Below are 24,685 nucleotides of genomic sequence, written 5' to 3'. Positions count from 1 at the left end.
GGGGAAAAATCGTAATTCCACTCCCGAAGAAGCCCCAAACAAAACAAGAGTCCCAATAACCCAGTGGCCGCCCCCAGGGCTGCTGCAGAGCCCAGAAGTTCACCCCACACTCCGAGAAAGAGCTTCAGGGCCAGGGAGGAGGTGGATGGAGCTGGTGGGTGTCCAAAGTCCAGTTCAACCAAACTAGCTCTGCTTTAGTCGTTTTATAAATCAGCTTCTGCAAATGATTTCATTTGAAAAAAGGGGCCATTAAAATGTTTAAAATCCCCCGCAACAATCTGATGACACTGAATAGGTTCTCTGATCATTTTTAAATGTCCACATAATGTTGTAAAGCTGTTCTGAATATTTATTACGTATCTTTATGTAATAAAAGTCGAGACTGCCATGCAATTTATACTTAATTTTTAAAAATCTGGTACAGAACATTATCGATGAACAACCTTCATTCTAGAGGGGAGTTCAGAGGGAAGTCAGTAGCCAACTATTCTCAAGGCCAACCTTGTCATGAAGTAACCTTTGGGCCACACCACCCCTGGAGCTTTAAATACACCTACTGAAAGGCTTGTGTGAGTACATTCCTCACCGCCACAATCAGAAAACACTAGAGGTCAGCAACCCAACAAGATAGCTGTAGTTTTAAGAAACAAAACCAAACAAGCTCCAGAGTGGGGTTGCAAGTCAATCACATGAATGGTAGCCGGCTATCAGTTGGCCGACCCCTGCTGGGCCTTAAGGGAAATCTGTCATTGGGGCCACCTCGCCCTGGCAGGATGGGGTTAGGGCCTGGAAGTGGGCCAATTGGATCAAAACGTGGTCTGAGTGGAGGGAACTGGCCTGGTGCCGCCCCAGGCCCAGGGATGAGTGAATTGATTGGGTTCCCAACATAGGGAAGTATTAGTCTTTCATCATATTCACCACCAATAATTCCTGGAGGAAGGAGCGAGCTGGGAGGGAAAGGCCTGGGGTGGAAGGGGTTGGGATAGAATGGGTTGGGGTGGGGTGACGACGGCGGCAGGAACATCATATGCCGAATTCTCTGAGCTTCTTTTCTTTGTTTGTGCTTCTTCTTGTACAACTGTAGAAAAACAAGAACAGGATCTGGTAAGTGGTTGGGATGTCTCCCCAAAGTCCCAACTTGCTTTCACTGTACAGATCTGTCCTTTCCTTTTCCCACACTATCACGGCAGACCAAGAAACCAGTGCACAGAAACGAACTTTCACCGTTTCTTTGGGAGCGAATAAGGTAGTGGCTCTGAATACAATACCGATGAGCTCTAGTCTTTAACCACACTGCAACCGAGCAATTGTGCCAACCTGGAGCAACAATAAATCCAGAGGAGGATAACTGAGTGGCATGTACTTTCAAGACTGCAACCCAGAGTGCTCAAGCTAACATGCAATTTTAAGTCAGCCTTTTTTAAAGGTAGCAAAGTTAAATATTTGTTGAAAATATCATGCCATAAAATATAAAGGTGTTGGGGGGTTAGGGGACACCACCTAAATTCTATTTTTCACTTAAATTGTGTCCCTAATAGATCTCAATTTAAACAAGAACATAAAATAGATGCCCATTTTAGAGGATGGAACATATTTTGTACATATTTGAATACTTTCATTGAATTTTATTCTCTAGTCCTTCCTCCCAAGTTTTTCTCAGTTCTAGCAACGTCTTTTATAGTAGGCATCAGCAAATAAAATAACATCACTTTTTCTTTTCTTAATGTACTATTCTAACTAGCGGAACAGCTGAACACTATTCCAGCACAAAGCAGCTCACCTAAAAAATCTTCTTTGTAACAGAAGGGAGAAAGTTTTATTAAGTAAAGGTAAAAAATAATCATTGTGTTAAGATTTACTTCCTGTGTAATTACAAGAAAACAGGGACTGAGTTTAAAGTAAAAGTTGAAAACATTTCCATTTACTGAAAATTAGCAATAAATTTAATGAAAACAGATTACATCATAAAAAAGTGAAAACTGCCCATAATGTACTAATCCACTAGTTATTTCTGTGTTGTGAACATTAGCCTTTGATATTTACAAACACTTACTTCTTTCCAATCTGTGTCTCGAACTCTAACTGTACCATCTACAAAGGAAAAACAAAGAGTAAGGGTTTAAAATGCTTCATTCATCCAGCATGAAACAGCAAGTTTGCTTCTGTCCTAAAGAAATGGAAGCATCCTCATTAAGCAGAAAAAGGAAGGTGAATCATTGGTTTCACACACACAACACCATTTATACTTTCTTGAACCTAACTCAGATCCTCTCTGGATGGCTGAGGGCAGCCTGCACTGTTCTGTGCTACGTGGCTCAATGCAGTGACTCCCTCAGGGATGCAGAAGGCTACACGGCTGTTCTCTCCTGTGCTAACTGTCCCACACTACACCATCTCCCCCTAACTCCATCTAGTGCGTCAGCTGCTTCTGACCCCAAGTCTCATGTCACACTAAACCACGTGACAACCTCTGAGTGTCTGTATTACAGCTTATGGTCATTGCTGGAGGTCAAGCTGATAAGGTTTTCTTCCATAATTGGGTTAGGTCTTCTCCCAAACATGTTCTGAATGATTCGGCTCTCAGAAATATGACAACTAAGTAATTTTCAATGTACTTACTTAAAATCTGTGAAATGAGGAAAAGAACTCCTTTAAGTCTAGTGAAGAGTTTGGATAAAAGACAGTGATGTCTTCTCTAAAGTTATTACATTGGCATGGAAGAAAAAGTTATAAAAGCTCCAGCCCTATAACATTGTATTTACAGGGAAATTCATGAAAAAAATATGAACACTCAGCTTACAAACGAGCTTGTGGACCACAATCTGGAAATGAGGTAGAGACTGGTTGTATTTTAAACCTGAACTCAAATATACAAGTAAAAAGTATCTGTTCCTTTCATGGGTATTTTTTTTTAATATATTTTATTGATATTTTACAGAGAGGAAGGGAGATGGAGAGAGAGTTAGAAACATCGATGAGAGAGAAACATCGATCAGCTGCCTCCTGCACACCCCCTACTGGAGATGTGCCCGAAACCAAGGTACATGCCCTTGACCAGAATCAAACCTGGGACCCTTGAGTCCACAGGCTGATGCTCTACCCACTGAGCCAAACTGGTTAGGGCTCATGGGTATTTTTATCATAGCCTGCTTTTCTTTGGTTGGATCTTCCATATATGTTGCCATTTTGTCTTTTCATTTTGACTATAATTTTTTAAATTTCTGAGATGACATTTCCTGCCTCTAGGGCAGTGATGGTGAACCTCTGACACGCGTGTCAGTGCCATTTCTTTTTTTTTTTTTTTAATATATTTTATTGATTTTTCACAGAGAGGAAGGGAGAGGGATAGAGAGCTAGAAACATCTAATGAGAGAGAAACATCGACCAGCTGCCTCCCGCACACACCCCACTGGGGATGTGCCCGCAACCAATGTACATGCCCCTGACCGGAATCGAACCCGGGACCCCTCAGTCCGCAGACCGACGCTCTATCCACTGAGCCAAACCGGTTTCGGCGTCAGTGCCATTTCTGATGACACGCGGCCGCTGAGGTGGCCGCATGCCGAGGATGAAACATTTTTGTTATTTAAACTATAAATATCGCGAAATAATGTTTTTTCCTCAAAGTGACACACTACCCAAGTTATGCTCAGTTTTTTGGCGAAGTTTGACATACCAAGCTCAAAAGGTTGCCCATCACTGCTCTAGGGACAAATAACATTTTAAACTTTGGATTCAGGAGCAGAAATAAAGAATGAGGACCTCAGGAATCAAGAAGGAAGAAAAGGAAAAACTATGTCATTTGCACTTTCTACAGTTTTAAAAGAAAAAAAACTTTTTTGACAATCCAAATGACTCTACATGATGCTTTTAATTTAAAAAAAAAAAAGAGGCAGGGGAACCTACCCATACATGTTTACTAGAGTGGTACATTATCATTTATAGCACCATCATTCAAACTTTTTTATTTTACACTGCACCATGTGTTAAGATTTTTTTACATTTATATATCTAAATAACTAAAATACAAGTTTACTCCTATTTTATAAAGTGCTGCTGACTTTTCTTTCCTTTTTTTTGGTAAAATGACCCCTTAAATTGATTTTGTGACCCACCCAGAGTCAAACCACAGTTTAAGAAAACATTGATTTGTAGTAAAATGGTGGTGACCGGAAAGAAGTTCCACACTCAGGCTTCCAGCCTTGTATCTGGAAAGCCTGTGACATTTTGGAGAATGCTCCCCAGCCCCAAGTTCCACTGTCATCCCTGCTGCAATGATGACCATGTCACCATAAATGTGACAATGCAGATACAGCTTCCCCAGCAACACGCCTGCCACAGCAGAGCAAGACTCTCTCAACTTGTACTCTGGTCACAACCACGGAAGTAGTTAGTAATGCAGTGGATTTCTAAGTCAGACACTGAGGATGGTTGATAGAGAATGAGCCTGTCTCACTTCCATTTTTCTATCCTGACAGTCTACTTAGTCTAAGTGGCTATTTGAGGAGAGTTTTCAGGAAAGGTTTATGAAGCTTAGAATCTCTTTACTATAGGCTATATGTTATGATTATTTGCTACCCTAAAAACAGAAACCTGTAACTAAAAACTTCTGGCAAGCTGAATAATAAAGATCTAAGACCTCAGTAAGAAAGAGCCCCTTTCTTGTTAACATGTCATCATGGAAATCACCTCGAAAGTCCCGCAGATATAAACACCTCCACAGAAGTTGGTCATTTGACGCGATCAAGAGGTCACGACAAACTGCAGACAAAGACAGGACAGAACGAACGTCCAAAAGTCGGAAGATCCGTAGTTTCAGCTCCAATGGAAGGACTACCAACCCAAATACATCTGGTAGGTTCAGTGCTGAAAGGAGAAAAAGAACACGTGTCCCTGAGTAAAGAACATCCACTTTCCCACATTCCATTCCTTTACAGAGAGGTAAACAAACTGGGTGGTAGTCTCAATTATCCAAGCACACATACCTACAACAAATTTTTAACCCCAGGTTAACTAGATTACTACTACTAACTCAAAGCCTCCTCCTTGTTCCCCATTTTAGTGGAAAGACAAAAACTGTTTAATACCGATAGAAAAAATAATTCTGACAATTTGTAGATACTAGTCAATGGCCTCTTTAATTCTCTACTCAACTACAGAAAAGGGATAATTCATTGGCTTTTATAACTGGCTCCCAATGCTGCCACTTATTAGCTGTGTGCCTTTGGACAAGTTACTTAAACTCTGCCTAACTCAATTTCCTCATCTGTAAAATGGGTTAATAACATTATCTACCTCACTAAGTTGGGAACTAAATGTATTAATACATATAGAGGGCTTAGAACAATGTTTGGCACACAATAAGCACTCAGGTGTTAGGAATTACTACTAAGCAGGCTTAAAAAAGGGAGGTAGAGCCCAGAGGGTGTGGCTCAGTGGTTGAGCGTCAACCTATGAACCTTTTGGGGTACAGGACAATGCTCCAACCAACTGAGCCACACCGGCCAGGGCAAGTCATTGAGATTTTTAAGTATTTTTTACTACAACACAAATAAGAGAAAGCTGTCTATACAAGAATCTTGAGTGAATATAAACCTCGTTGAATTATTCAGTTTCACCATCTATAAAAAGAGAATAAAAGCTACTTCAAAGTTGTTAACATTAAGTAAAAACACATGTGAAATATCCAAAGTACCCAGCATAGAGCCCTAATAAATATTGTTTTAAAAAAAAACACACAACTTAGATGCAATTTACAGGCTAAACATTATTTATTTATGTGTTACTGAACGTATTATGGGCCAGACCCTGTGCTAGACCATGAGAATACAAACATATTCCCTGCTTTCAAGTATTCACAACCTTAGGTGGAAAGAAATTATATCAACAGTTATTATAGACTGAATAAAAAGCTACAATAAAGACATGTACAAAATGCTGTGGAACTACAAAGAGAGAGTGAATAACATTTAAGTAATTAACATTTAAGCTTAATCTTAAAATCAGAGCAGAATTTCACTAGGAGGAGAAAAGAGGGAAGAGTCATGAGCACAGTACTTTAAATTTACTATTCTTTCTAGCCATTTGACCTGTGATCATTTATCATCTCTCACCTTGTCGGGTAAAAGCCAGAAGAGGATACACCAGCTGGTCTTTGAAGAGGCGAGAGAGTTTCTGAAGATCTTTGTAGATGTTGGCTACATTTTCCCCTAGAGTATTTAAAATAAAAAAAATAGAAAATCAAGTGGAAAAACTTGAAATGGTGTCCTCTACTTCAGCCAAACCAAATCAAAGAGGTAAATAAATTTTCACAAATAATTCCAACACAGATATAAACCAAAATCTCCAGCACACTAGGAAGTATATAGTGTGTGACTCTGAAAACTAAAATCCCATAATACCAAATGAATTGAGCTGAACCCAATCTATACAGCTCATAGGCTATTATTTGGTAGGAAACACTAGATATACTGAACTAGAGGCCTGGTGCACGAAATTCATGCAAGAATAGGCCTTCCTTCCCCCACTGCCGGCACCGGCTTCCCTCTGGCACCCAGGATCCGGGCTTCCCTCGCAGCCCCTGCATCGTCCGGAAGGATGTCTGGAAGGACGTCAGGTCTAATTAGCATATTACGCTTTTATTACTATAGATATCTACCAATCTGCTCTGAGCACTGGGGAAGCAGTGGGGAACTGCTCTTGTGGAGCTTAGATTTAGTAGAATAAAACAGTGTTTATAACATGACTATGTACCAGCAACTGTGTCAAGCAGTTTTCAAGCCTTCTTTAAAATCAGCAATTCTCCCTAAGTAAGAGATAAATACTATTATTCCCACTTTAAAGGCAGGACAAGATATAGAGAGCTCATCCAAGGTCTTAGAGTAAGTGGCAGAGCAGGGCATGAGGCTAAGTAGGGCTCCAAAGCACTCACATTAGCCACTAAACTGCTACCAAAGTGTGGTCCATGGATCACCTGAATTGACATCACCTGGGAAATGTTTCTACATATTGAATCTCAGAACCCCCCACAGACCTAATTAATCAGAACCTGTATTTTAATAAAATCCCCAGGTGATTTACATGCACATTACAGCATGTACACTGTCAAATTGTGCCTAGAGTTCCCACTTTAGTTTTGCTATATATTTACCAAGTTGTATAACCTTGAACCTTCTGTTCTGTACCTGTTTGCTCACCTGTTTAAAGGAGACATCATCACTGCACCAGGTAAGTGTGGTTAAAATGTAAAGCTACACACACTGTGCCTAGTATTTATCAGTAGATAATCAATTTATGCTTGCTCCCTCCCCAGTCCATATGTATGCAATTCACTATCCTATATAATAAAAGTGTAGTATGCAAATTGTCCCCTCAACCGGGAGTTCAGCAGAGGAGTAGGGGGTGGGGCTGGCTGGAGGAAGGGAGGGAGGCCCCGGCTGGCAACAGCTAAGGACCCTACCAGTGCACAAATTTTGTGCACTAGGCCTCTAGTCTATAATAAAACATGCATTATAACTTGATAATGAATAAGAAAATATGCAGCTAAACTCTACATCTTTGTTGCATGAATTACAATCTTGCGTTTAAATCTAATTTCAAGATATTTTAAAAATAAATTTGGTTTAACATGAAAACTGATTTTCTATAAAAAAATTTTCCTTCAGTGATCTATAATAAAAATAATTAGGGACTTAGAATAAAAGGATAAATAGCAGTACCTAGTATATATGGGTACTATAAGCCACAGTAAACATTTATTTAAATGACTTGTCAAATGAGCAGCATATTGCTAACATAAAAAGTGCTACATTAAAAATATTCAATTAATATACTCCATAAACTTGTAATAAAACTGTATTAACTTTTTCCCTCCCTTTCATTTCCTTTTCTCTTTCCTTTCATTTCCTTTTTAACAAAAAGCAAATAAATTACATGAATCTGAGCTACATTCCTATAAAAGTTTTTTTAAAAAGGCATAGGAGTCAAATCTATTCCAATCCTAAATTCCACCATTTATTAGCTCTGTGACCTTGAAGTAATTTAACCTCCTCTAGACCTATTTCCTGATCTATAAAATGGGCATAATAACCTCTTCTGCTATAGAGTGTAAAGTATTTCTACTCCCCAAAGCATAGAAATGAATATACAGTGTTGTAGCGAAGGAATATCTGGTCCTAATGGTAAGATCATCTTTAGATATTTAATGAGTCTGATTCATGGATTTGCAACAGGGGCAATATTGCCCCCAACAGGGCAAAAATTTTCTTGGGAGGGCAAAAAAATAAAATCCTAGTTATTACATTGGTTGTGCCCCTCCCAAGGGTCACAGTATACAAATACAGATATCTATGGTATTAAATTTTCATGGGGGAGAATGACTAGGGGGAAAATGTATAAATGGCTCATTTAGGGATTGATAAGGGAAAAAAGTTAGGAAACACTGGTCTACTATGACATTAAATGTTCAGAGACCATTATAAATAAGTACAGTTGACCCTTGAGCAACACAGGTTTTAACTGCACGGGTCTGCTGATACACAGATTTTTTTAAATAAATACAAAATCAGCCCTCCATATCCCTAGTTTTAAACCCTCAAGTTTATTATGAGGATGAAATGGAATAACATCGGTAAAGGCACAAAACAGTACTTAAAGATGATACTTCCCTCTCTACCCCATCTCTTCTCCTTCAACCACCTACCCGCATCTCATCCTTTGACTTAAATTAAAAAAATAAAAAGGAAAACTTAATTTCTTTGCGTCTACTAATAATTTTATAGAATATAAACAAAACCATGCATAGAATGCAAACTTCTGGTAAAGGTTCAATCTACATCAAATAGCAACCAAATTTATATAGGTTTAAGCAAATATCTTCAATAATGAAATTCCATTATATGGTTCCCACAAAACATAGATCCTCTCCATATTGGCTAACCACAATGCCAGAAAAATCCACAAAGATTAATTCAGAAATTTTGAAGCATAAATAGTGTGCAAAAAATTACATGCTAGTGTCATTACATAATGGCAATGTAAACATAACCCAGCATTCCAAGATCCTAAGAATAACAGGAAACAGAAACTCTGCACCATGGTCTTGAATTTGCTTTAATCTCATTCAGAAACTTTCAGTCTTTTGAACATTACCTTTCAGGTTTTTAAAAGTGAAGCTCTCAAAACTTCATCCCAAAAGTTAAATCATGGTTATATTACCTAGTTCCTCTTTGCAAATAAAAGATTCTGGCAGCAGCTGCAATCTTTTCACACTTCTAATCTCACTGTTGATTTTCAGTGTAGCTGTAAATAAGCAAAAGAAAGATGAAAGTTCATCACTTCATCAATTGCCTTCATTTTCCAGGATAGGACTGTATTTCCTTGCCCCCAATATACAAAGGACACATTATACAAAACAAACTGCTCTATGCTTATATCCTTCCCTCACAGCAAAGTCCAAAGTATAAACATGCCATCGCATGAATTAAAAATCACTCTAAAACACCCTTTAAAAAGTACAGTAAGCACCTTTATATAATACCTATATAAAAAGTATTACCAATAGCAGCTCATTAGTAACTGGAAGATATGCAACAAGGTTAACAGAAGACAGTTAAACACAATAAAATCATTATTTCTACCAGTGTCACCAAAACTTCATTTATTTTTTATTTAACCCTTGGCAATGAGTCTTCCCTTGTTTGTTAAATGAATCCTCTCTCTAGACCCAAAAGACCAATATTCTTGACATCACCAGAGAGTTCAATTTCATTCACATACACAAAGGCATACTTCATCTGATTCTATGAAAGAGCCAGTGATGTGCTTATGCACATGTGCACCGAACAGGATGTCTTCGGTGAAGGAGAGATTTAAGGACACACTACTCCTTTCAAAGAATCAAGCCTGGAATGGCTGTCTGCCATGCAAGTCTGCAAGCAGGTGATTTGCCAAGAATGGCAAATAAACGAAATATCGGAAACTAAGAAATCATTAGACATTTAACAGATATTCTCTTTTAAGTATCTTGAAACTAGTAAATAGAGGTTATTATACAGATGTTGTTAAAGAGTTTTAATAAGAAACTGAGGCAAAAATTACAACCTCATATTTACCATTTGGTAACTTCCACCTTGCAAGTTATGATTAAATGGAGGCAGAAACTGCTGATCTGGGTGGAACACCCAACCAAAAGTTACATTTGTAATTGTGATGAATTGTTGAAAAGGCATTGGTAGGTCCTCGTGCCATCAGATAGTCACGTCCAGACAAATGTGGAATACCACCAAAGCTGTTAAAGCTGAAATTTTGAGACTTTTAAGTAACATTTTGAAGAATCCAGTAAAAAGGAAATAGCAGGAATTACATAAAAGGGCACCTAGAACTGTCTTTCAGCAGAAAAATAAAATGTTTAAATCTTGTAGGGACCCCAATAAATGAAATAGACAAACATGTTGCTGCTCAAGATTTAAGTGGAGATAGTTCTACTAAGCCTCCTCTTGCTTCCGTCTCAGCAGAAACTAGCAGAACATGTTGAAAACCACTGAGCTAAGACACATCAAAGTGCCTGCTGCCTTTCTATACAAAGATGAGCTGTGCTGAAAAATGAAAAATGCAGTCATTCCAATATTATCCTTAAAAGGATAAACCTCAAAAATCAAAATGCAACAAAACTGAAAGAGTCTAATCACTCAAATGAATCTCCAGAATGTATGATATGAGACTGTTCCAAACACCACTGGTAGTTGGTATGGACATGTAGGTGGCATCTGCGCTAAAATGAAATTTAAAAATGGGAGGTATTGCTATCCCAGTGAAATTTTCTTAATACTGAAGACAACTAGGAAAGAAACTATTAAGAGTGACTTTCTCAGGGGTGGGGGAGAAAACACACACAGACTAAAGCCTCAGAACCCTTAGGATTTGTGGGCATTTATATATTGTTCAGTGGTGCCAAAATGAATACAATGGGACCCAGCTCAATCTCACCTCTTAGCATCTCTCAGTTCGAGACCTTGATTTAAAAAAAAGGCCATTTATAGACATACAGAAACATATATTCTTCAAAGAGTTCATCTCACTCCTATTATAACAACTCCCACTGGAGCAAAAAATAAATTATAAGGTTAAAACAGCAAAAGAGTAGGGCTGCTCAAAGAATGAAGGCTGGTAGCCTAAACATCAACCCGTAATTCTATTTTTTTATAAAAATATATTTTTATTGATTTCAAAGAGGAATGGAGAGGGAGAGATAGAAACATCAATGATGAGAGAATCATTGATTAGCTGTCTCCTACACGCCCCACACTGGAGACTGAACCCTGACCTCCTGGTTCATAGGTTGATGCTCAACCCCTGAGCCACACTGGTAGGGCCAACACATAATTCTATAACCTTTCAGACTCATGTTATCAGTGGTACAAGGATTAAACAAAGTTGAAAAAAGACTCATAACTATATCATAATGGCCAGTCAGTGAACTGGCTATAAACCATTTGGAGAGAAACGTAAGTATTCGTAAACTAATGACTGCAGCTATGCCATCCAATTACCATTTATGACGACCAGGTTTCCCAAAGGCACACAGGTGAGAGCAGCAGAGCCGCCCTCGCAGAGAGGATGCGTGTACTGCAGCTTATACACTCCTCCCGATTTCCAGCTCTCTGGCATGGAAATAGCTTTGGTTTCAGTCCCCTGGGGAAGGAAATTAAAGGGAAACAAATAAATGTATTACTCTCAAAAGGATTAAACATCCAGGAAGTCCCTAACATATCTAGAAATAAGCATTCCTTACAATCCCCTTAATAAAATTTGTAAAATCATTAACACTGCTATGAATAAAATTTTGATAGAAAAAAAGTTTCGCTATATTATCCTCCATCAAAATTTTTGTTCAAATAGATAAAATAATATCAGAGATGGAGCTAATTTCTCTCTTCAAAGACTCACTTCTCTGCCTACCAAGGTCATTATTCAAGACCCCAACTCAAATATCACTTTCTTTGGGAAGCCTTTTTAAAAGAAAAAAAATATATCTTACCTAATAATAGAGCAACATGTAAATTGACCGTACCTCCGCTATGCCCACAGCCAATCAGAGTGAGTATGCAAATTAACCCAACAAAGATGGTGGTTAATTTGCATACATACCTGGGTCCGGGGAACCTCCTCGGCACCCAGGTCACTCCCAGCCGGCCATCGAAGAGGCGGGGGAAGGGGCCGAGCCTGCGATAGGAGGGACGGGGGGGGGGGGGGGGGGGGGGGGGGGTGGGGGGGCGGTCCCTCTTCTTAGCTTTTTCTGAATGACTTCGCTATAAGACAACTTTTTAACCCAGGAAAATCTTCTCAAAAGTCGTGGGTCGTCTTATACGCCGGGTGTCATCTTATAGGGCGGGTATATCCCAAACTCTGTATTTTAACTAGAAAAGTTGGGGGTCGTCTTATACGCCAGAAAATACGGTATATATATTGTTATAATAGGAGTGAGATGAACTCTTTGAAGAATATATGTTTCTGTATGTCTATAAATGGCCTTTTTATATATATATATATATATATTCACACACACATATACACATACACACACACACGCTAAGCGAAGTCATTCAGAAAAAGCTAAGAATTACATGATTTCACTCATATGTGGGATATAAAACTGAAACTCAGAGACACAGACAGATAACAGTATGGTGGCTACCAGACGGAAGGAGGTGGAGGAGTGGTAGAGTAAAGGGGGCCAAATATGTAGTGATGGAAGATGACTGACTTTGGGTGGTGGGCACACAATGCAATACAGTCATGTACACTTGAAACCTAAATAACCCTATTAACCAATGTCACCCCAATAAATTTTTTTAAAAAATCCTGCCCTGGCTATGGCTCACTTGGTGGGAGCATCGTCCCAAACACCAAAAGGTTGTGGGTCTGATTCCCAGTCACAGCACATAATTAGGTTGCTGGTCGGGGCAAGTATGGGAGGCAACCAACTGATAGTTCTCTCTCACATCAATGTTGTTTTTTTTCTCTCTCTCTCTCCCTTCCTCTCTAAAATAAATAAGAACATATCCTTGGGTGAGGATAACAAGAACAAAAAAAATCATGTTTGTCATTCTCTTTCTTTTATCCACTAACATTCTGTTCATATTTCTATTGTTATGTACTTCTCTAATGTTATGTATCATAATATAATTTTCATTTTATTTATCTCCCACACTTGTGGACTCCCTGAAGAGGACTATCTTTATATCCTGATTCCTGGCTCACTGCATGGCATGGTGCAGGTGTTCAGTGATCACTGAATTACTCTGTTATTCATAATACCACCAGTTGTGGCATCGCTATTGTGTGGGAGTATGCAGAATCTCAGGCTCCACCTTACTTATTAAATTAGAATCTGCATTTTAATAAGATCCTCAGGTATTCTGTGCACATTAAAGTTTAAGAAACTCTAAATGTTCTCTGTGAACCTCTAGCATCCTATCTATGGCTAAGTCTCTCCTAGAATTAACCAATACAGTACAATGTTTTGTATACTTGTCTCACTTACTCTTGGACTATAAGCAACCTGGGAGCAGAGACTAAGCACTGCACCTGACAATGGAGAATGAATGAATGAATGAATGCAAGCAACTACAGCATAAGAACAATGTCCTCTTCCTAACTGAATCTTATTAAGTTACTGGCAATTCATAGAGCCATTAACATAAAAAACCCAATGTGTCATCATCCATCTAGTTATACCCAATCCACACTCACTGACCACATTTCATCTACATATTATCATACATAATCTTGTCTTTTTCTAAATCAGAGTTGCCATCACTTTTATAATATTAATTAAAAACTGATAAAACAAATGAAGAACAAAAAAAGAAGGAAGAGAATATTTACTGCTTGCCTACTGTATGCCTATCACTGTGTTCAGCACATTACATTTAATATCCAACCACATTTAATAAAGAAATCTAGAATACACAACATTCTAGGGATATTTACTGATACACCTCCTTTCCTAATAGGAAACATAAACCCTAACAAGATACTTGTCTTCTCTTGTCATCTTACCTGAGGTATGTAACCCGACTCCAACATGAGAAGATGAATGCATACTATCAAGGCATCACTGGGACTAGAACAGTCAGCTGACTGATACAGGGTCTCTAATGAATGGGGCACTTGCCCTTCCTCTGATTCACTGCAGAGCATTGGTTCTGAGGGGTAGAAACCTGTGTCTTCATCCATATCCACAATATCTTCAATTGACTCAGCTTCAACATTTTGACTAGGCCCTGGCTGAAAAGGATAACAAACAATGAATTCATTAAATAGACTTTTATACATGATATTTTGTATCCTAAAGTGAACTGAGATTAGTGCTCAAAGTCAAAGCACATTATTGGGTTCATAAATGGGACACATTAAAACAAGCCCTCCTACATAAATGAGCCTGCAATCTATTCCTCCATCCTGAATTCCTTATCTCCATTAACCTGGAAATCTTCCTAGTTTTCATACTTCAAAGTTCCACTGAATCTATCTCTAAAATCTGCCCCTTCCTACTCCAACGGTACTTCACACTCATTTATCTCCAGCAACAGCCTCCCAGTATCCCTGGCTCCACTTTTTTATCTTCCATTCATTCTACCCACTGCTGCCAGTTTTCTGACAATTAAGACTCCAATTATGTCCTATGTCCCAACTTAAATCCTGCCAATATTTCCCCAATGTAGACAGCAGCATTTCCCTAAATTGTGCCTTGAAATGTGACCCTAGATGTTCTTAGGAAAAAAGAGGTTGACAATATAATAAGTTGGAAAATGCTACATGCTATTGCCACCTAACCTTACCCTCATATACACAAAGTATGTTGTGGCGTTACAAAGCTCTGAGAAGTCCAATCATAATGAGTGCATAACCAAGAAAGGCTATCCTCCTTCCTCAATGCTCAGCATCTTGTTAACACTTACTTACACTAGTAATTTCATGAAACAAGTTTTTCATAGAGGACATGCTGAGAAATGCAGGCCTACAAAATAAAGTCCAAACTCCTAAACACCTTAGCATACAAGGCCTTCCGTCACCTGATCCCTGACTTTGTATCAAGTTCACTTTCTGCCAGTCCCTTCCTCCCCACTCCAGCAGTCTCCACCTCTTCAACAGAAGTGACACCAACTTGCCTCTGCTTTGCAAAGGCGTTATTACTCCACTTCATCACACAGTATTGAAGTTTTCTAATTACTCATCTACATCCTACCATGACCGCCAACTTAGAAATGAACTACATGTCACCTATTTGTGTAACCCCAGTACAGTACCTAACACATAGTAGGCACTCAGTAAATGATGAAGGATAAATCTTACAATTCATGTTTTTGTTTTCAGTGTTATCTCATTTGCAACATGCAAAAATGCTATAAAATAGGCATGGCAAATGATGTTACCTTTTTATACATGCTGTAATTGTGACTCGGATTAAATAACAATCGAGGTTACCAACTAATAAAACTTTGAAGTGAACAAGCTCACCAAATTCCCAATTCACAGCTTTTGAACATAATATGCTGCTTCAATAGGACTACATTACCTATATTAACTTTGCTCACAAAGTTGGTTTTCTAGGCATGTGCTCAACTCCTAATGCAAAGCACATGTTTCTTCTTTTTTGGTTCATATTTCCATTAAAGAAGGGGCAGAGGAAATTAAAATTACCTACTATGAGTTTAAGGGTGGGAGAATGTCAAGGAGCATGAGGCTATTCTAAAATCCCTGATGGCTTAGGGAAAACATCCAAATTCACTTGTTAAAACCTAGAGGGCAATGACAATTCACACTACCTAAAAAAGGAGGCTCTATCAGATTTTGAACAAACAGAAATTACTTATTAAAACCACTTAACACCTAACTAAATTATAAAGTGTACAGGTTCTTTGCTTCTTATCTATCTAGTAGAGGCCTGATGCACGAAATTCGTGCAAGGGGTTTTGGCCCTCGCAGTCTCGGCTAGCCCTCGCAGCCCCCGCTTCGTCCAGAAGGTCGTTTGGAAGGTTGTCCGGATAGTCGTTCTGCTGTTCAGTCTAATTAGCATGTTAGCTCTTTATTATATAGGATTATACCTAACTTTGGGCCATTTACTACTTACTGACAGTTGCATGGGAGAATATATGTGAAAAAATATTAAAAAGGGTTGCCCTAAACTGATAATGACATAAGAGGAAGATATCAGAATCCTCTGGTGAGCTTATCAAACCTTACTCCCACTCCATGAGAACCACTGGCATTCACTGAGCCACTCTGATATGATATGAATATTTATCTTATTCTTCATGCATGGGGAAGTGAAAAAAAATGTTCAGCACCACCTCTCTGAACAGATCATTTATCATAAGTCATTTACAAATGACTGGAACAAGTGACTAAAATGCAGCTTATAGCTAATATTAGGGTGTGATACCTGGTTATCTGTTTCCCTTTAAAGAATCAACAGGTACTAGATGAGTTCCCAAATATAACGGCATCTAAGAAAATTAATTTACACTTAACTGCACGAGTAAAATTTTCCTATTTTCATTTTCTAATGCTCCATCCTACATTTAATTAGCAGACCCTACTGTTTCAAGTACTTATTGCATTATTTATGAGATTTCAAGCTGTTTCCACACGAAGGTTTTACAGTCGCCCTGTACAAGTCTTAGAGCATAAAACAGCATGCTTTTGGAACTTAAATTACTAACTTGAGGTAATATTAATTTCTCAAAATTTTCCAAAAGAAAACTAGTAAAGTAACTATTACATATATTATGAAAAGTTCCATTTTACTGGACAATTTTAATAGTACACAGAAGTAAAGGAAATGGGCCCTTCTAGCAGAATCTCTGAAGGGGTCTATCAGCAAAAATGATTCAGAAATGTAATTTAAATATGTGACTGAATATTCTTACTCATTCCTTATATTACCTCTACGAAAACAAAAACACAAAAATACATAATAATTTCTTAAAAAAAAAACACACATAAAAATACGTTAAGCTTTATAAAAGCTGTTTTTAACTTGCTTAATCTCTCTGGATACTATTACTAAAAATCTGAACATAGATACTTTTCATAATTTACAAACCTGTTAAAAAGCATTTTTTAGTATCTGTATATACTGAAAGACACGTTAGGCACAATGAATACTTACAAAATGTTTAAGGCCCATGGAAAAAAATTAAGTTGAAGAGATAAGTACATAGACAAAACCATTAACAAACTGACATATATATTATTAATAAATTAAGTAATAAAAATGATTGAGACTTACAAGAAATCAAAAGGCAGGATAAAAAATGAGGTGTTTCCAAGGCAATAGAGATAATAAAGATAAATTAAAGAGAAGTATTATGGTTGGCAGGGCCTTAGGATGGGTAGACATATAGACGGGAGGGAGAGGAAAGGTAGTGAATTACAGGCTGGGTGAGCAGCAAGAGCAAATGTACAAAGCAGTCATCAGGTAGTGTGTACGTGTGCACATGTGAATGTGTTGGCTGGCAGAGGGGAAATAAGGAGTCTGGTCTGACAGATGACAGTTTACAGGAGGGAAGAACAGAAACCAGCCCTGTAGGGATGTGGGGCAACTTCTCAGAAAGCCTTAAAAACTGGTACGGGGGATAGACATTTTCCTCCTCTGGACCATGACAGGGTTGAACTAGTGATATGTGGTCTTTTTCAATTCAAAAGTATGAGCATGGGTATATCTGTGACACAGAGTAATTAAGAGCAAGGGAACAACATAACCAAAATGCTGGAGAAAGAAAATGAACCTAGAGAGTGCCCTGAAGAACAGACACTGAAAGCCTGAAATGGAAAGGAAAAACTGACAGGGCTTGTTAAGGGGTTGGGTATGAGGAGTCAAAAATCACTCCAAGGTTTTAAGCTCAGGAAAACAGCAGTACCACTGACAGACAAAGAGGGCGCTGATTTGGGAAGAGAAGAACATCAGTGCACAGATTTTCAAATTTACGTTGGCATAGAGAATCTGAGGTGACAATGTTTTTTTGAGGTGACAATTTTTAAAACCCAGGTATAAATGCCCAGCATATCATTTGGAAATAACTGGACTATATATAGCCTTAACAAGTGGAGTAGACCAGAGAAGCAAAGCTGGGAACATGAGCTTAACCAGTTAACTGCCACGATATTTTGAATTAAAAAAAGTCTGCCACTTGCGTCTATAGACGCTTATGGTGTACAAATGGTTAAAGGCAGCAATAGAAGCCAAAGGATAATTTATCTGAAGGGGTGAATGTATATCTGAACAAAATAAATAGGTAAAAACTGGGTTCTTCAGAATGTCCAATATTGATCCAGGCATTTAGCAGTTTCAAAAAATTTTTTATATAAGAATATAATCTGCAATCTACTGATGATAATGATCCTGACTGGCACAGAATTCAATCAAGTATGATGTGTCAACTACCCATTTTCTGTCTGAATATTAATACCCACCATACTGCCATCATTCCAGACATCGGATTGGGCTGCCTCTCCTTGGAATGAATCACTCCGCTGTTCATCCTGTATGCTGGACTGACTGGAGGGGGTGGCCAAAGAGGGTTGGTCATTATTCTGGAGTGAGGAATGCTCTGAATCTGTGGATGAAGGTAAGTTAGGTGCTGGAATGGCATCTTCAAGAATCAAACATATCAAGTCCCCAGAAACAATCCCATATGAAGCCAAGGTCTCTTCATCTCCAGTGAGGGCATCCTTGTTGTTCAATGTAATTGCAAACCGGGTATCAGAACTGCCAAGAAAGATGGATAAGGATGGTAAGAGCTACCTACCTATTACCATTATCCTCAACAATATATTTGGGACATATATAAGGTACATGGTATAACCCTAGACGAACTAAATAATGAAAACAAAAGAAAAATAAGAAGGAAACCAAAGTTTGGAAAAACAACCAAATTATTCATTCTTATCACCAAACACCTAGGTTATAGATTTCTAATGGCAAAAATTCTAGCCTGTGAGATAGGATACAGTAATTCTTTATCACTAATCCATGTTTTCATCAATTCTAAGACACATACTTTTTTATGTTTTGATCTTTGAAATAAGCATGCTTCTTAAAATCTATGATGTATCACAGCTTGACAGCATTTTTCCCTTTAGTGTTACATAAAACAATGTCTTAAGAATGACAGCAACTGAGATTCAACGAAATACAGTCTTTTTAAAATGTAAATTACATCATAGCATTCCTCTGCTGAAAATCCTCCAATGGTTTCTATTGAACTTGGAACAGAGTTCTTACCAAGAGTTGACCCCGACCTGCTTCTCTACCTCACCCACCTTGTGCCATCCTTCCTCTCACTCACTGTTCTCTATTCACATGAGCTTTGTATCTGTCCTCAACACAAACCAACTTCATTGCAGCCTTTGGGCCTCTGCATTTGCTCTTCCAGCTCTTCAACTGACTCCCATCATTCAGGTCTCAACTCAGAAGTCACCTCTTCAGAGATGCCTTCCACCAGTCTCCATCACTTTATTCCATTCTCATGTTTATTTTCATTGTAACTCCACTATTTGAAAATATACTTTATATGTTGTCTCTTCCCAAACCCCTACATTAGAAGTTAAGTTTCATAAGATCAGGTATCTTGTCTGTCTAGTCCAAAACTGTATCTGCAGCACTTGGATGAGACTGAAATCAGGCTACCCATTCAATGCCCTTACAGGACAGTTAGCTTATGTTGGTTCCAAAATACTAGCCCCATGTCCTAATGAATATTCGTAATCACAAAAAGTTGGATGAGTGTTTGTAGATGACTGAATACAAATTCATTCCTCCTACTGATAAATACAAGTTCTCTTCTTACTGATGACCAGCTATGATGTCTTTTACAGGGAAGACAGCACAAATCCAAAAACTCACTGGTAAATAAGCTAACAGCTCAAATTATCCTGAAGCAATTAATCCCCCCCCCCCTTTCTGTGTCACAGAGTATCTGACCTAAAAGAATAACCATCATTTCACAATATAGTGGAAAGCAATAATTAACAATTGTAGAACATTTTATAAGACATCTACACACAGCAATGCTGACTTCATTAACTTCTTGAAAAATCATGCTGTTTATTCTTCCTCACAATGCTGCATTTTCAAAAGTGCTTGAAATAATTCATTGTTTTTCCTTTCACATGTAAATACGTCTTTTCTTACCAATCAGAGTGTCTTTGGTTGAGAAATTACTGAAGTTTTAGAAACTACTCCTGATGACCTTTTAAGCTCATCAGGAAATTCCAACCTAGGAACTTCAGGCCTTTTAAAAAATATTTTATGGCAACTCCAGATCCACTTACTCAGCAAAGACATTTTAAAAAATAATAATGTCATATGGACACATTTTAAAACTGCCTATTATAAAATGAACATAAATCCAGAAGCTACAGTCCTTCTATTAACCAGCCTCTACTAAGAAAACAAACCTGAAAGAGAAACTAACTTGGGCTCTTGGGTAAACAAGGAGTCACGCTGTGTTGCACATCCGTTTAAGACTGCCCCTCCTAATTAAAAAAATAATAATAATACACACACACACGAAAATAACTTAAAAATAGAGATTAATTTTGAAAATCTGTGGTGGGGTGATGAAGTCAGCATGCAAAACTCTTAGGTTTAACACCAAGAAATTACAATAGACATGTCACTTTAATATGTTTAAAGGGGGTTATGTCAATACCTCATTTTCTATTTTTGTCTTAATTTGGAAAAAAAAATCAGGCTTACTTTTAACCTGAAAAATGGAAGGGTGAGTAGTTCATAATATGGTCTCATTTTTCTGAATTCCCCAAAAAATAAAATGGAAGTTTGTAAAAGTCTTATAAAAGGAGCCACTTAATGAACAGAAAAAGTTTTCTTTCAAAGAATTCATCTAAAAAGCCCCAGCGAACATTTTTTTTTCTTAGCACAAAATTCCAAATTTGAAGAGCATCACCCTTACGTCCCTCTATTCCCAGATCATTGTCCCCAAAAGATATCCTCAGTAGAAACAAAGCAGCCTCATCCGCAGCCCCAGAAATAAGACTTTGATCCTTTACTTCTCGGCGTCACTGCCCCCAACGGTAAGCCTCCAGAGTCATCCTAAGGCCAACGAGTACCTTAGCTTTAGCAAAAAGCAACAATCTCGCCCAGGAAAATAAGATTATTTAAACACGCGGACACGCTGTACTCGGCAAAACTTTGTAGCGGGCCCTGGCCGGGTAGCTCGGTTGGTTAGAGCGTCCTCCCCAAAGGCCAAGGTTGCAGGTTCAATCCCGGGGTCGGGACACATACAAGAATCAACCAATGAATGCACAAATACCTGAAACAACAAATCGATGCTTTTCTGTCTCTAAAATCAATTTTAAAAAAAAAAAACTTTTCAGGGCGCTCGCTGCGGGGACCGCATGTATAAACACTCAATGACGCCTTAAGGCTATTGCGGCCTCGCTGCAGCTGAACGAGTTGCAGGTGGCCTCGGAGGCGGGGCCCACTGCTAACTCCTTCTAGTACTTTCCAAACTTTTTCACTGAAAAAACCCGGCAGCTGGAGAGGGTGAAGTTACATCCCTGGGGGCCTGATAAATTTTAACCCAAACCAAACCCGTAATTTCCAACTTGACGTTCCAAAGGGCGGGAGAATTCCGCGCGCCGGCCTCTCCCCGGGATCGTACACTGGGAAAACGGCAGCGACAGCTCACCCTGGAAGGGGCCGGAGCCCCCTGGACGCCCGGCCATGTCCTCCGAGCCGGGACCCAACGCCCGCTCCCCGCCCGGGCTGCGCGCGACACGGTCCGGCGGCGCCCGCCCCGCGGCGCCCGCTCACCGCCCGCCTCACGTGACGGCCGGGCCCGCGCCGCCCGCCACGCCTCCCGCCGCCCCCGCGCCTCTCCGCCCGCGTCCGCCGGGCCGCGTACCTGTACCCCCAGGTGGGCAGCAGGGCCTGGCTCAGGTGCGCACGCAGCTGCCCCAGCGTCGGCTCCTCTTCTGGCATCTCCAGGGGCCAGGTCCGCTTCTGAAGCCGCACCCGCAGCTTCATGGCGGCGGCAGGGCCCGGGGACCAGTTCTGTACCCAGAGGCGGAAACGGTGACGACGGCGCGGCCTGACAGCTTCTGCCTCAAGCGGCCGCGGCCCCGGAGCGGCGACTACCGGCGCTGGGAGGAGGGGTGCAGAGGTGTAACGGGGAGACGCCGCGCTGCTTGCCGGACTCGGCGACGGGACGCTCGGCCCTTCTCTGGAGGGCGCCCCCTGCAGTCCACCCCGCGAGCGGCGGCTGATGGCTGCGCGAGACGGGCCGCGCGGGGACTGGCGATCGATGGCTCGGCGCTCAACCGCGCCACCTGGGAGCGCGAGGAGCCCACCGCGCAGGCGCCGGGACTGCCGCCGGGCGCAGCTGTCGCGGCTCCGCCCCCCGCCATGGCTGTGCTGACTCCCTCCACGTGGTCCTGGGGGGGGAATGTTAACCCGGAAGCGGGTACTGCAGACGACGCACCTCGCCGCTCCGCAAGGCCCAGGTGTGCCGGGTTCTTACCCCGTGCCCTCCGTGGCGCCCAGTTCCTGCGTCCTCTGCTCTGAGAAGCCTTAGGTGGGGCCCAGGCTCTGGTAGTTTCCTCCCATTCCAGCAAAATGTAAAACGGCTTGTAGTCAGGGATCGGTGTCAGAGAGTGTATTAGTATTCTGTTGCTGCATAACAGTCACGCCAAAGCCTAACACCTTAAAACGACAAACGTGTATTGCCCCACAGGTTCTGCAGGTCGGGAATTGGGGCCTGGCTTGGCTGGGTGGTTCCGTCATGGCCTCTCAGGCAATTACAGTCAGGATGGAGGCCAAGGCTGCAATTATCTGAAGTCTTTTTTTTTTTTTTCATATATTTTATTTGTTGGTTGATTTTTATTCATTTCAGAGAGAGGAAGGGAAAGGGAGAGAGAGAGAAACATTGATCGACTGCCTCTTGCATGGGGGGTAGGGAGTAACCAAGCCCACAACCCAGGCATGTGCCCAGACCGGAACCGTGACCTCCTGGTTCATAGGTCGACTCTCAACCACTGAGCCACACCAACGGGGCCAGTTATCTGAAGTCTTGACCTTGGGCTGGAGATCTGCTTCCAACGTGGCTTGCTCACATGACTGTTGGCAGGAGGTGTCAGTTTACACTGCATGGACCTCCACATGAGGCCACTTGAGTGCCCTCATGGCCTGGCATCTGGCTTCTCTCAGTGCAAGTGATCCCAGGGAGACCAAAGCAGAAGCCACAGTGTCTTTTTGTGATCTAGCCTTAAAAGTCATGCACCAACACTTACGTCATATTCTATTGATCCCAAACCAACCCTTCAGCGTGGGAAGATCAACCCAAAGGCATGAATACAGTCAATAGACAGGGATCCTTGGGAGCCATGTGGGAGGGTCTGACAATAATGAAGATAACTTAGCTGAGGAAGAAGGTATCCCAGTTTCATCCTTGTATGAGAGCCATTGTCCAATTCATAAAACTGGAGTGAAGTTTCTCCCCCTAGGTGGCAGTACTTGTCCACATCCTGGCCTTCATTAAGGAAACCTGTATAGATCACCTTTGTGCCAGTTATTGTGCTAGGTGCTGAGGACTCAGATTGAAAAGACGCAGTTTACAATAGAGTAAATCGACTCTTGTAGTAAACCATAAAGATTGTTTTGTTTATGAAAGAGATCAGAGAAAGTCCTGGGGATTAGGGGACTTAGAGGAGGGTTGCTGTGACAGTAGGGTTCTTTAGTAGCAAGCAATATGGGGTTGAGGCAGGGTGGCAGGACCAGGGTAAAGGTCAGTGGGTACCGCCCTGGATAAAAATTAGCCTTGGGCTAAGGAAAGGATTTGGGGCACCTTCTAGAATGTATGGGAAGCTATTGGAGAGTTTTAAGCAGGGGTGTCTTTAGCTGCCAGGGATCTTAGTTCTGAGCTATAGAAGCTGACTCTGGGTGACTAAGGGGGGAAAGAGCATATTAAAATGATACTGGATAGCTCAGGGAATTCTGGGAAGGATTGGAGAAGTGGCTCCAGGCTAAGCTTCCAGGAATGAAGCTCAGAACCATGCTGAAGAACTGGCCTGATGAGAAAACCACCATGACTGGGATTGCTGCTGCCACCCCACCCCACACTGGCGGAAACTGCTGTCACCACTGGGGAATGGCTGCCACCTTCAAATGCCACACACTTTTGCAGCCTCCTGCACCAACCCAGTGCCAAGCTTCCCAAAGAGCCTGTTTCCTCACCTTACTCACCTCTAAATCAAAGGTTCACGGGGAGATATCTGACTGAGAGAGACCAAGTCCCATGCCTGAGTCCTGGCTGCAAAAGAGACTGGAATTTGGGGGTCAGAACTCCTTTCTTGGCAAGGCAGAACTTAAAAAAATATGTATTGGAACTTCCCCAAATATAGGAAGACTGTTTAAACAATGATAGGAAGCCATGAGTCTGACAGGTGTACACAATAAGGGGCATGGGTCAGATGCGAAATGTGAACCGGTCACAGTAAATATAATAGACGTATCAGTGGGGGATACGTTAGGTCAAGGTTTCTCAACCTCGGCACTATTGGCATTTGAAGCCTCGTAAGTCTTTGTTGTGGAGGACAAGCCCATACGTTATAGGATGTTAGCAGCATCCCTAGTCTCTATTCACAAAGTGCCTGTAGA

General features: G+C 40.6%; 1 protein-coding gene across 2 annotated transcripts; it reads right to left on the bottom strand.

Annotated features, from left to right (window-relative positions):
• Positions 1–335: 335 nt before the first annotated feature.
• FBXO7 (F-box protein 7) lies at positions 336–22,315 on the bottom strand. 2 transcript variants are annotated; one of them, XM_008144704.3, is made up of 9 exons: positions 21,936–22,315; positions 18,481–18,775; positions 14,062–14,289; positions 11,550–11,691; positions 9,217–9,300; positions 6,114–6,209; positions 4,690–4,866; positions 2,054–2,091; positions 336–1,078 (listed from the first exon to the last, which is right to left on the bottom strand). In XM_008144704.3, the coding sequence occupies exons 1-9, from the start codon at positions 22,055–22,057 to the stop codon at positions 686–688; spliced, it is 1,575 nt and encodes a 524-aa protein (XP_008142926.2). In that variant the 5' UTR covers positions 22,058–22,315; the 3' UTR covers positions 336–685. The 2 variants fall into 2 exon arrangements, with proteins under 2 accessions (XP_008142926.2, XP_028005933.2); XM_028150132.2 differs by lacking the exon at positions 21,936–22,315 and adding an exon at positions 21,720–21,826 and having other exon boundaries at positions 18,481–18,623.
• Between the last annotated feature and the right edge of the window lie 2,370 nt (positions 22,316–24,685).

This window comes from Eptesicus fuscus, chromosome 7, assembly GCF_027574615.1.
Source record: "Eptesicus fuscus isolate TK198812 chromosome 7, DD_ASM_mEF_20220401, whole genome shotgun sequence".
Classification (NCBI taxonomy): domain Eukaryota; kingdom Metazoa; phylum Chordata; class Mammalia; order Chiroptera; family Vespertilionidae; genus Eptesicus; species Eptesicus fuscus.
This window is presented reverse-complemented; position numbering and strand designations above follow the sequence as displayed.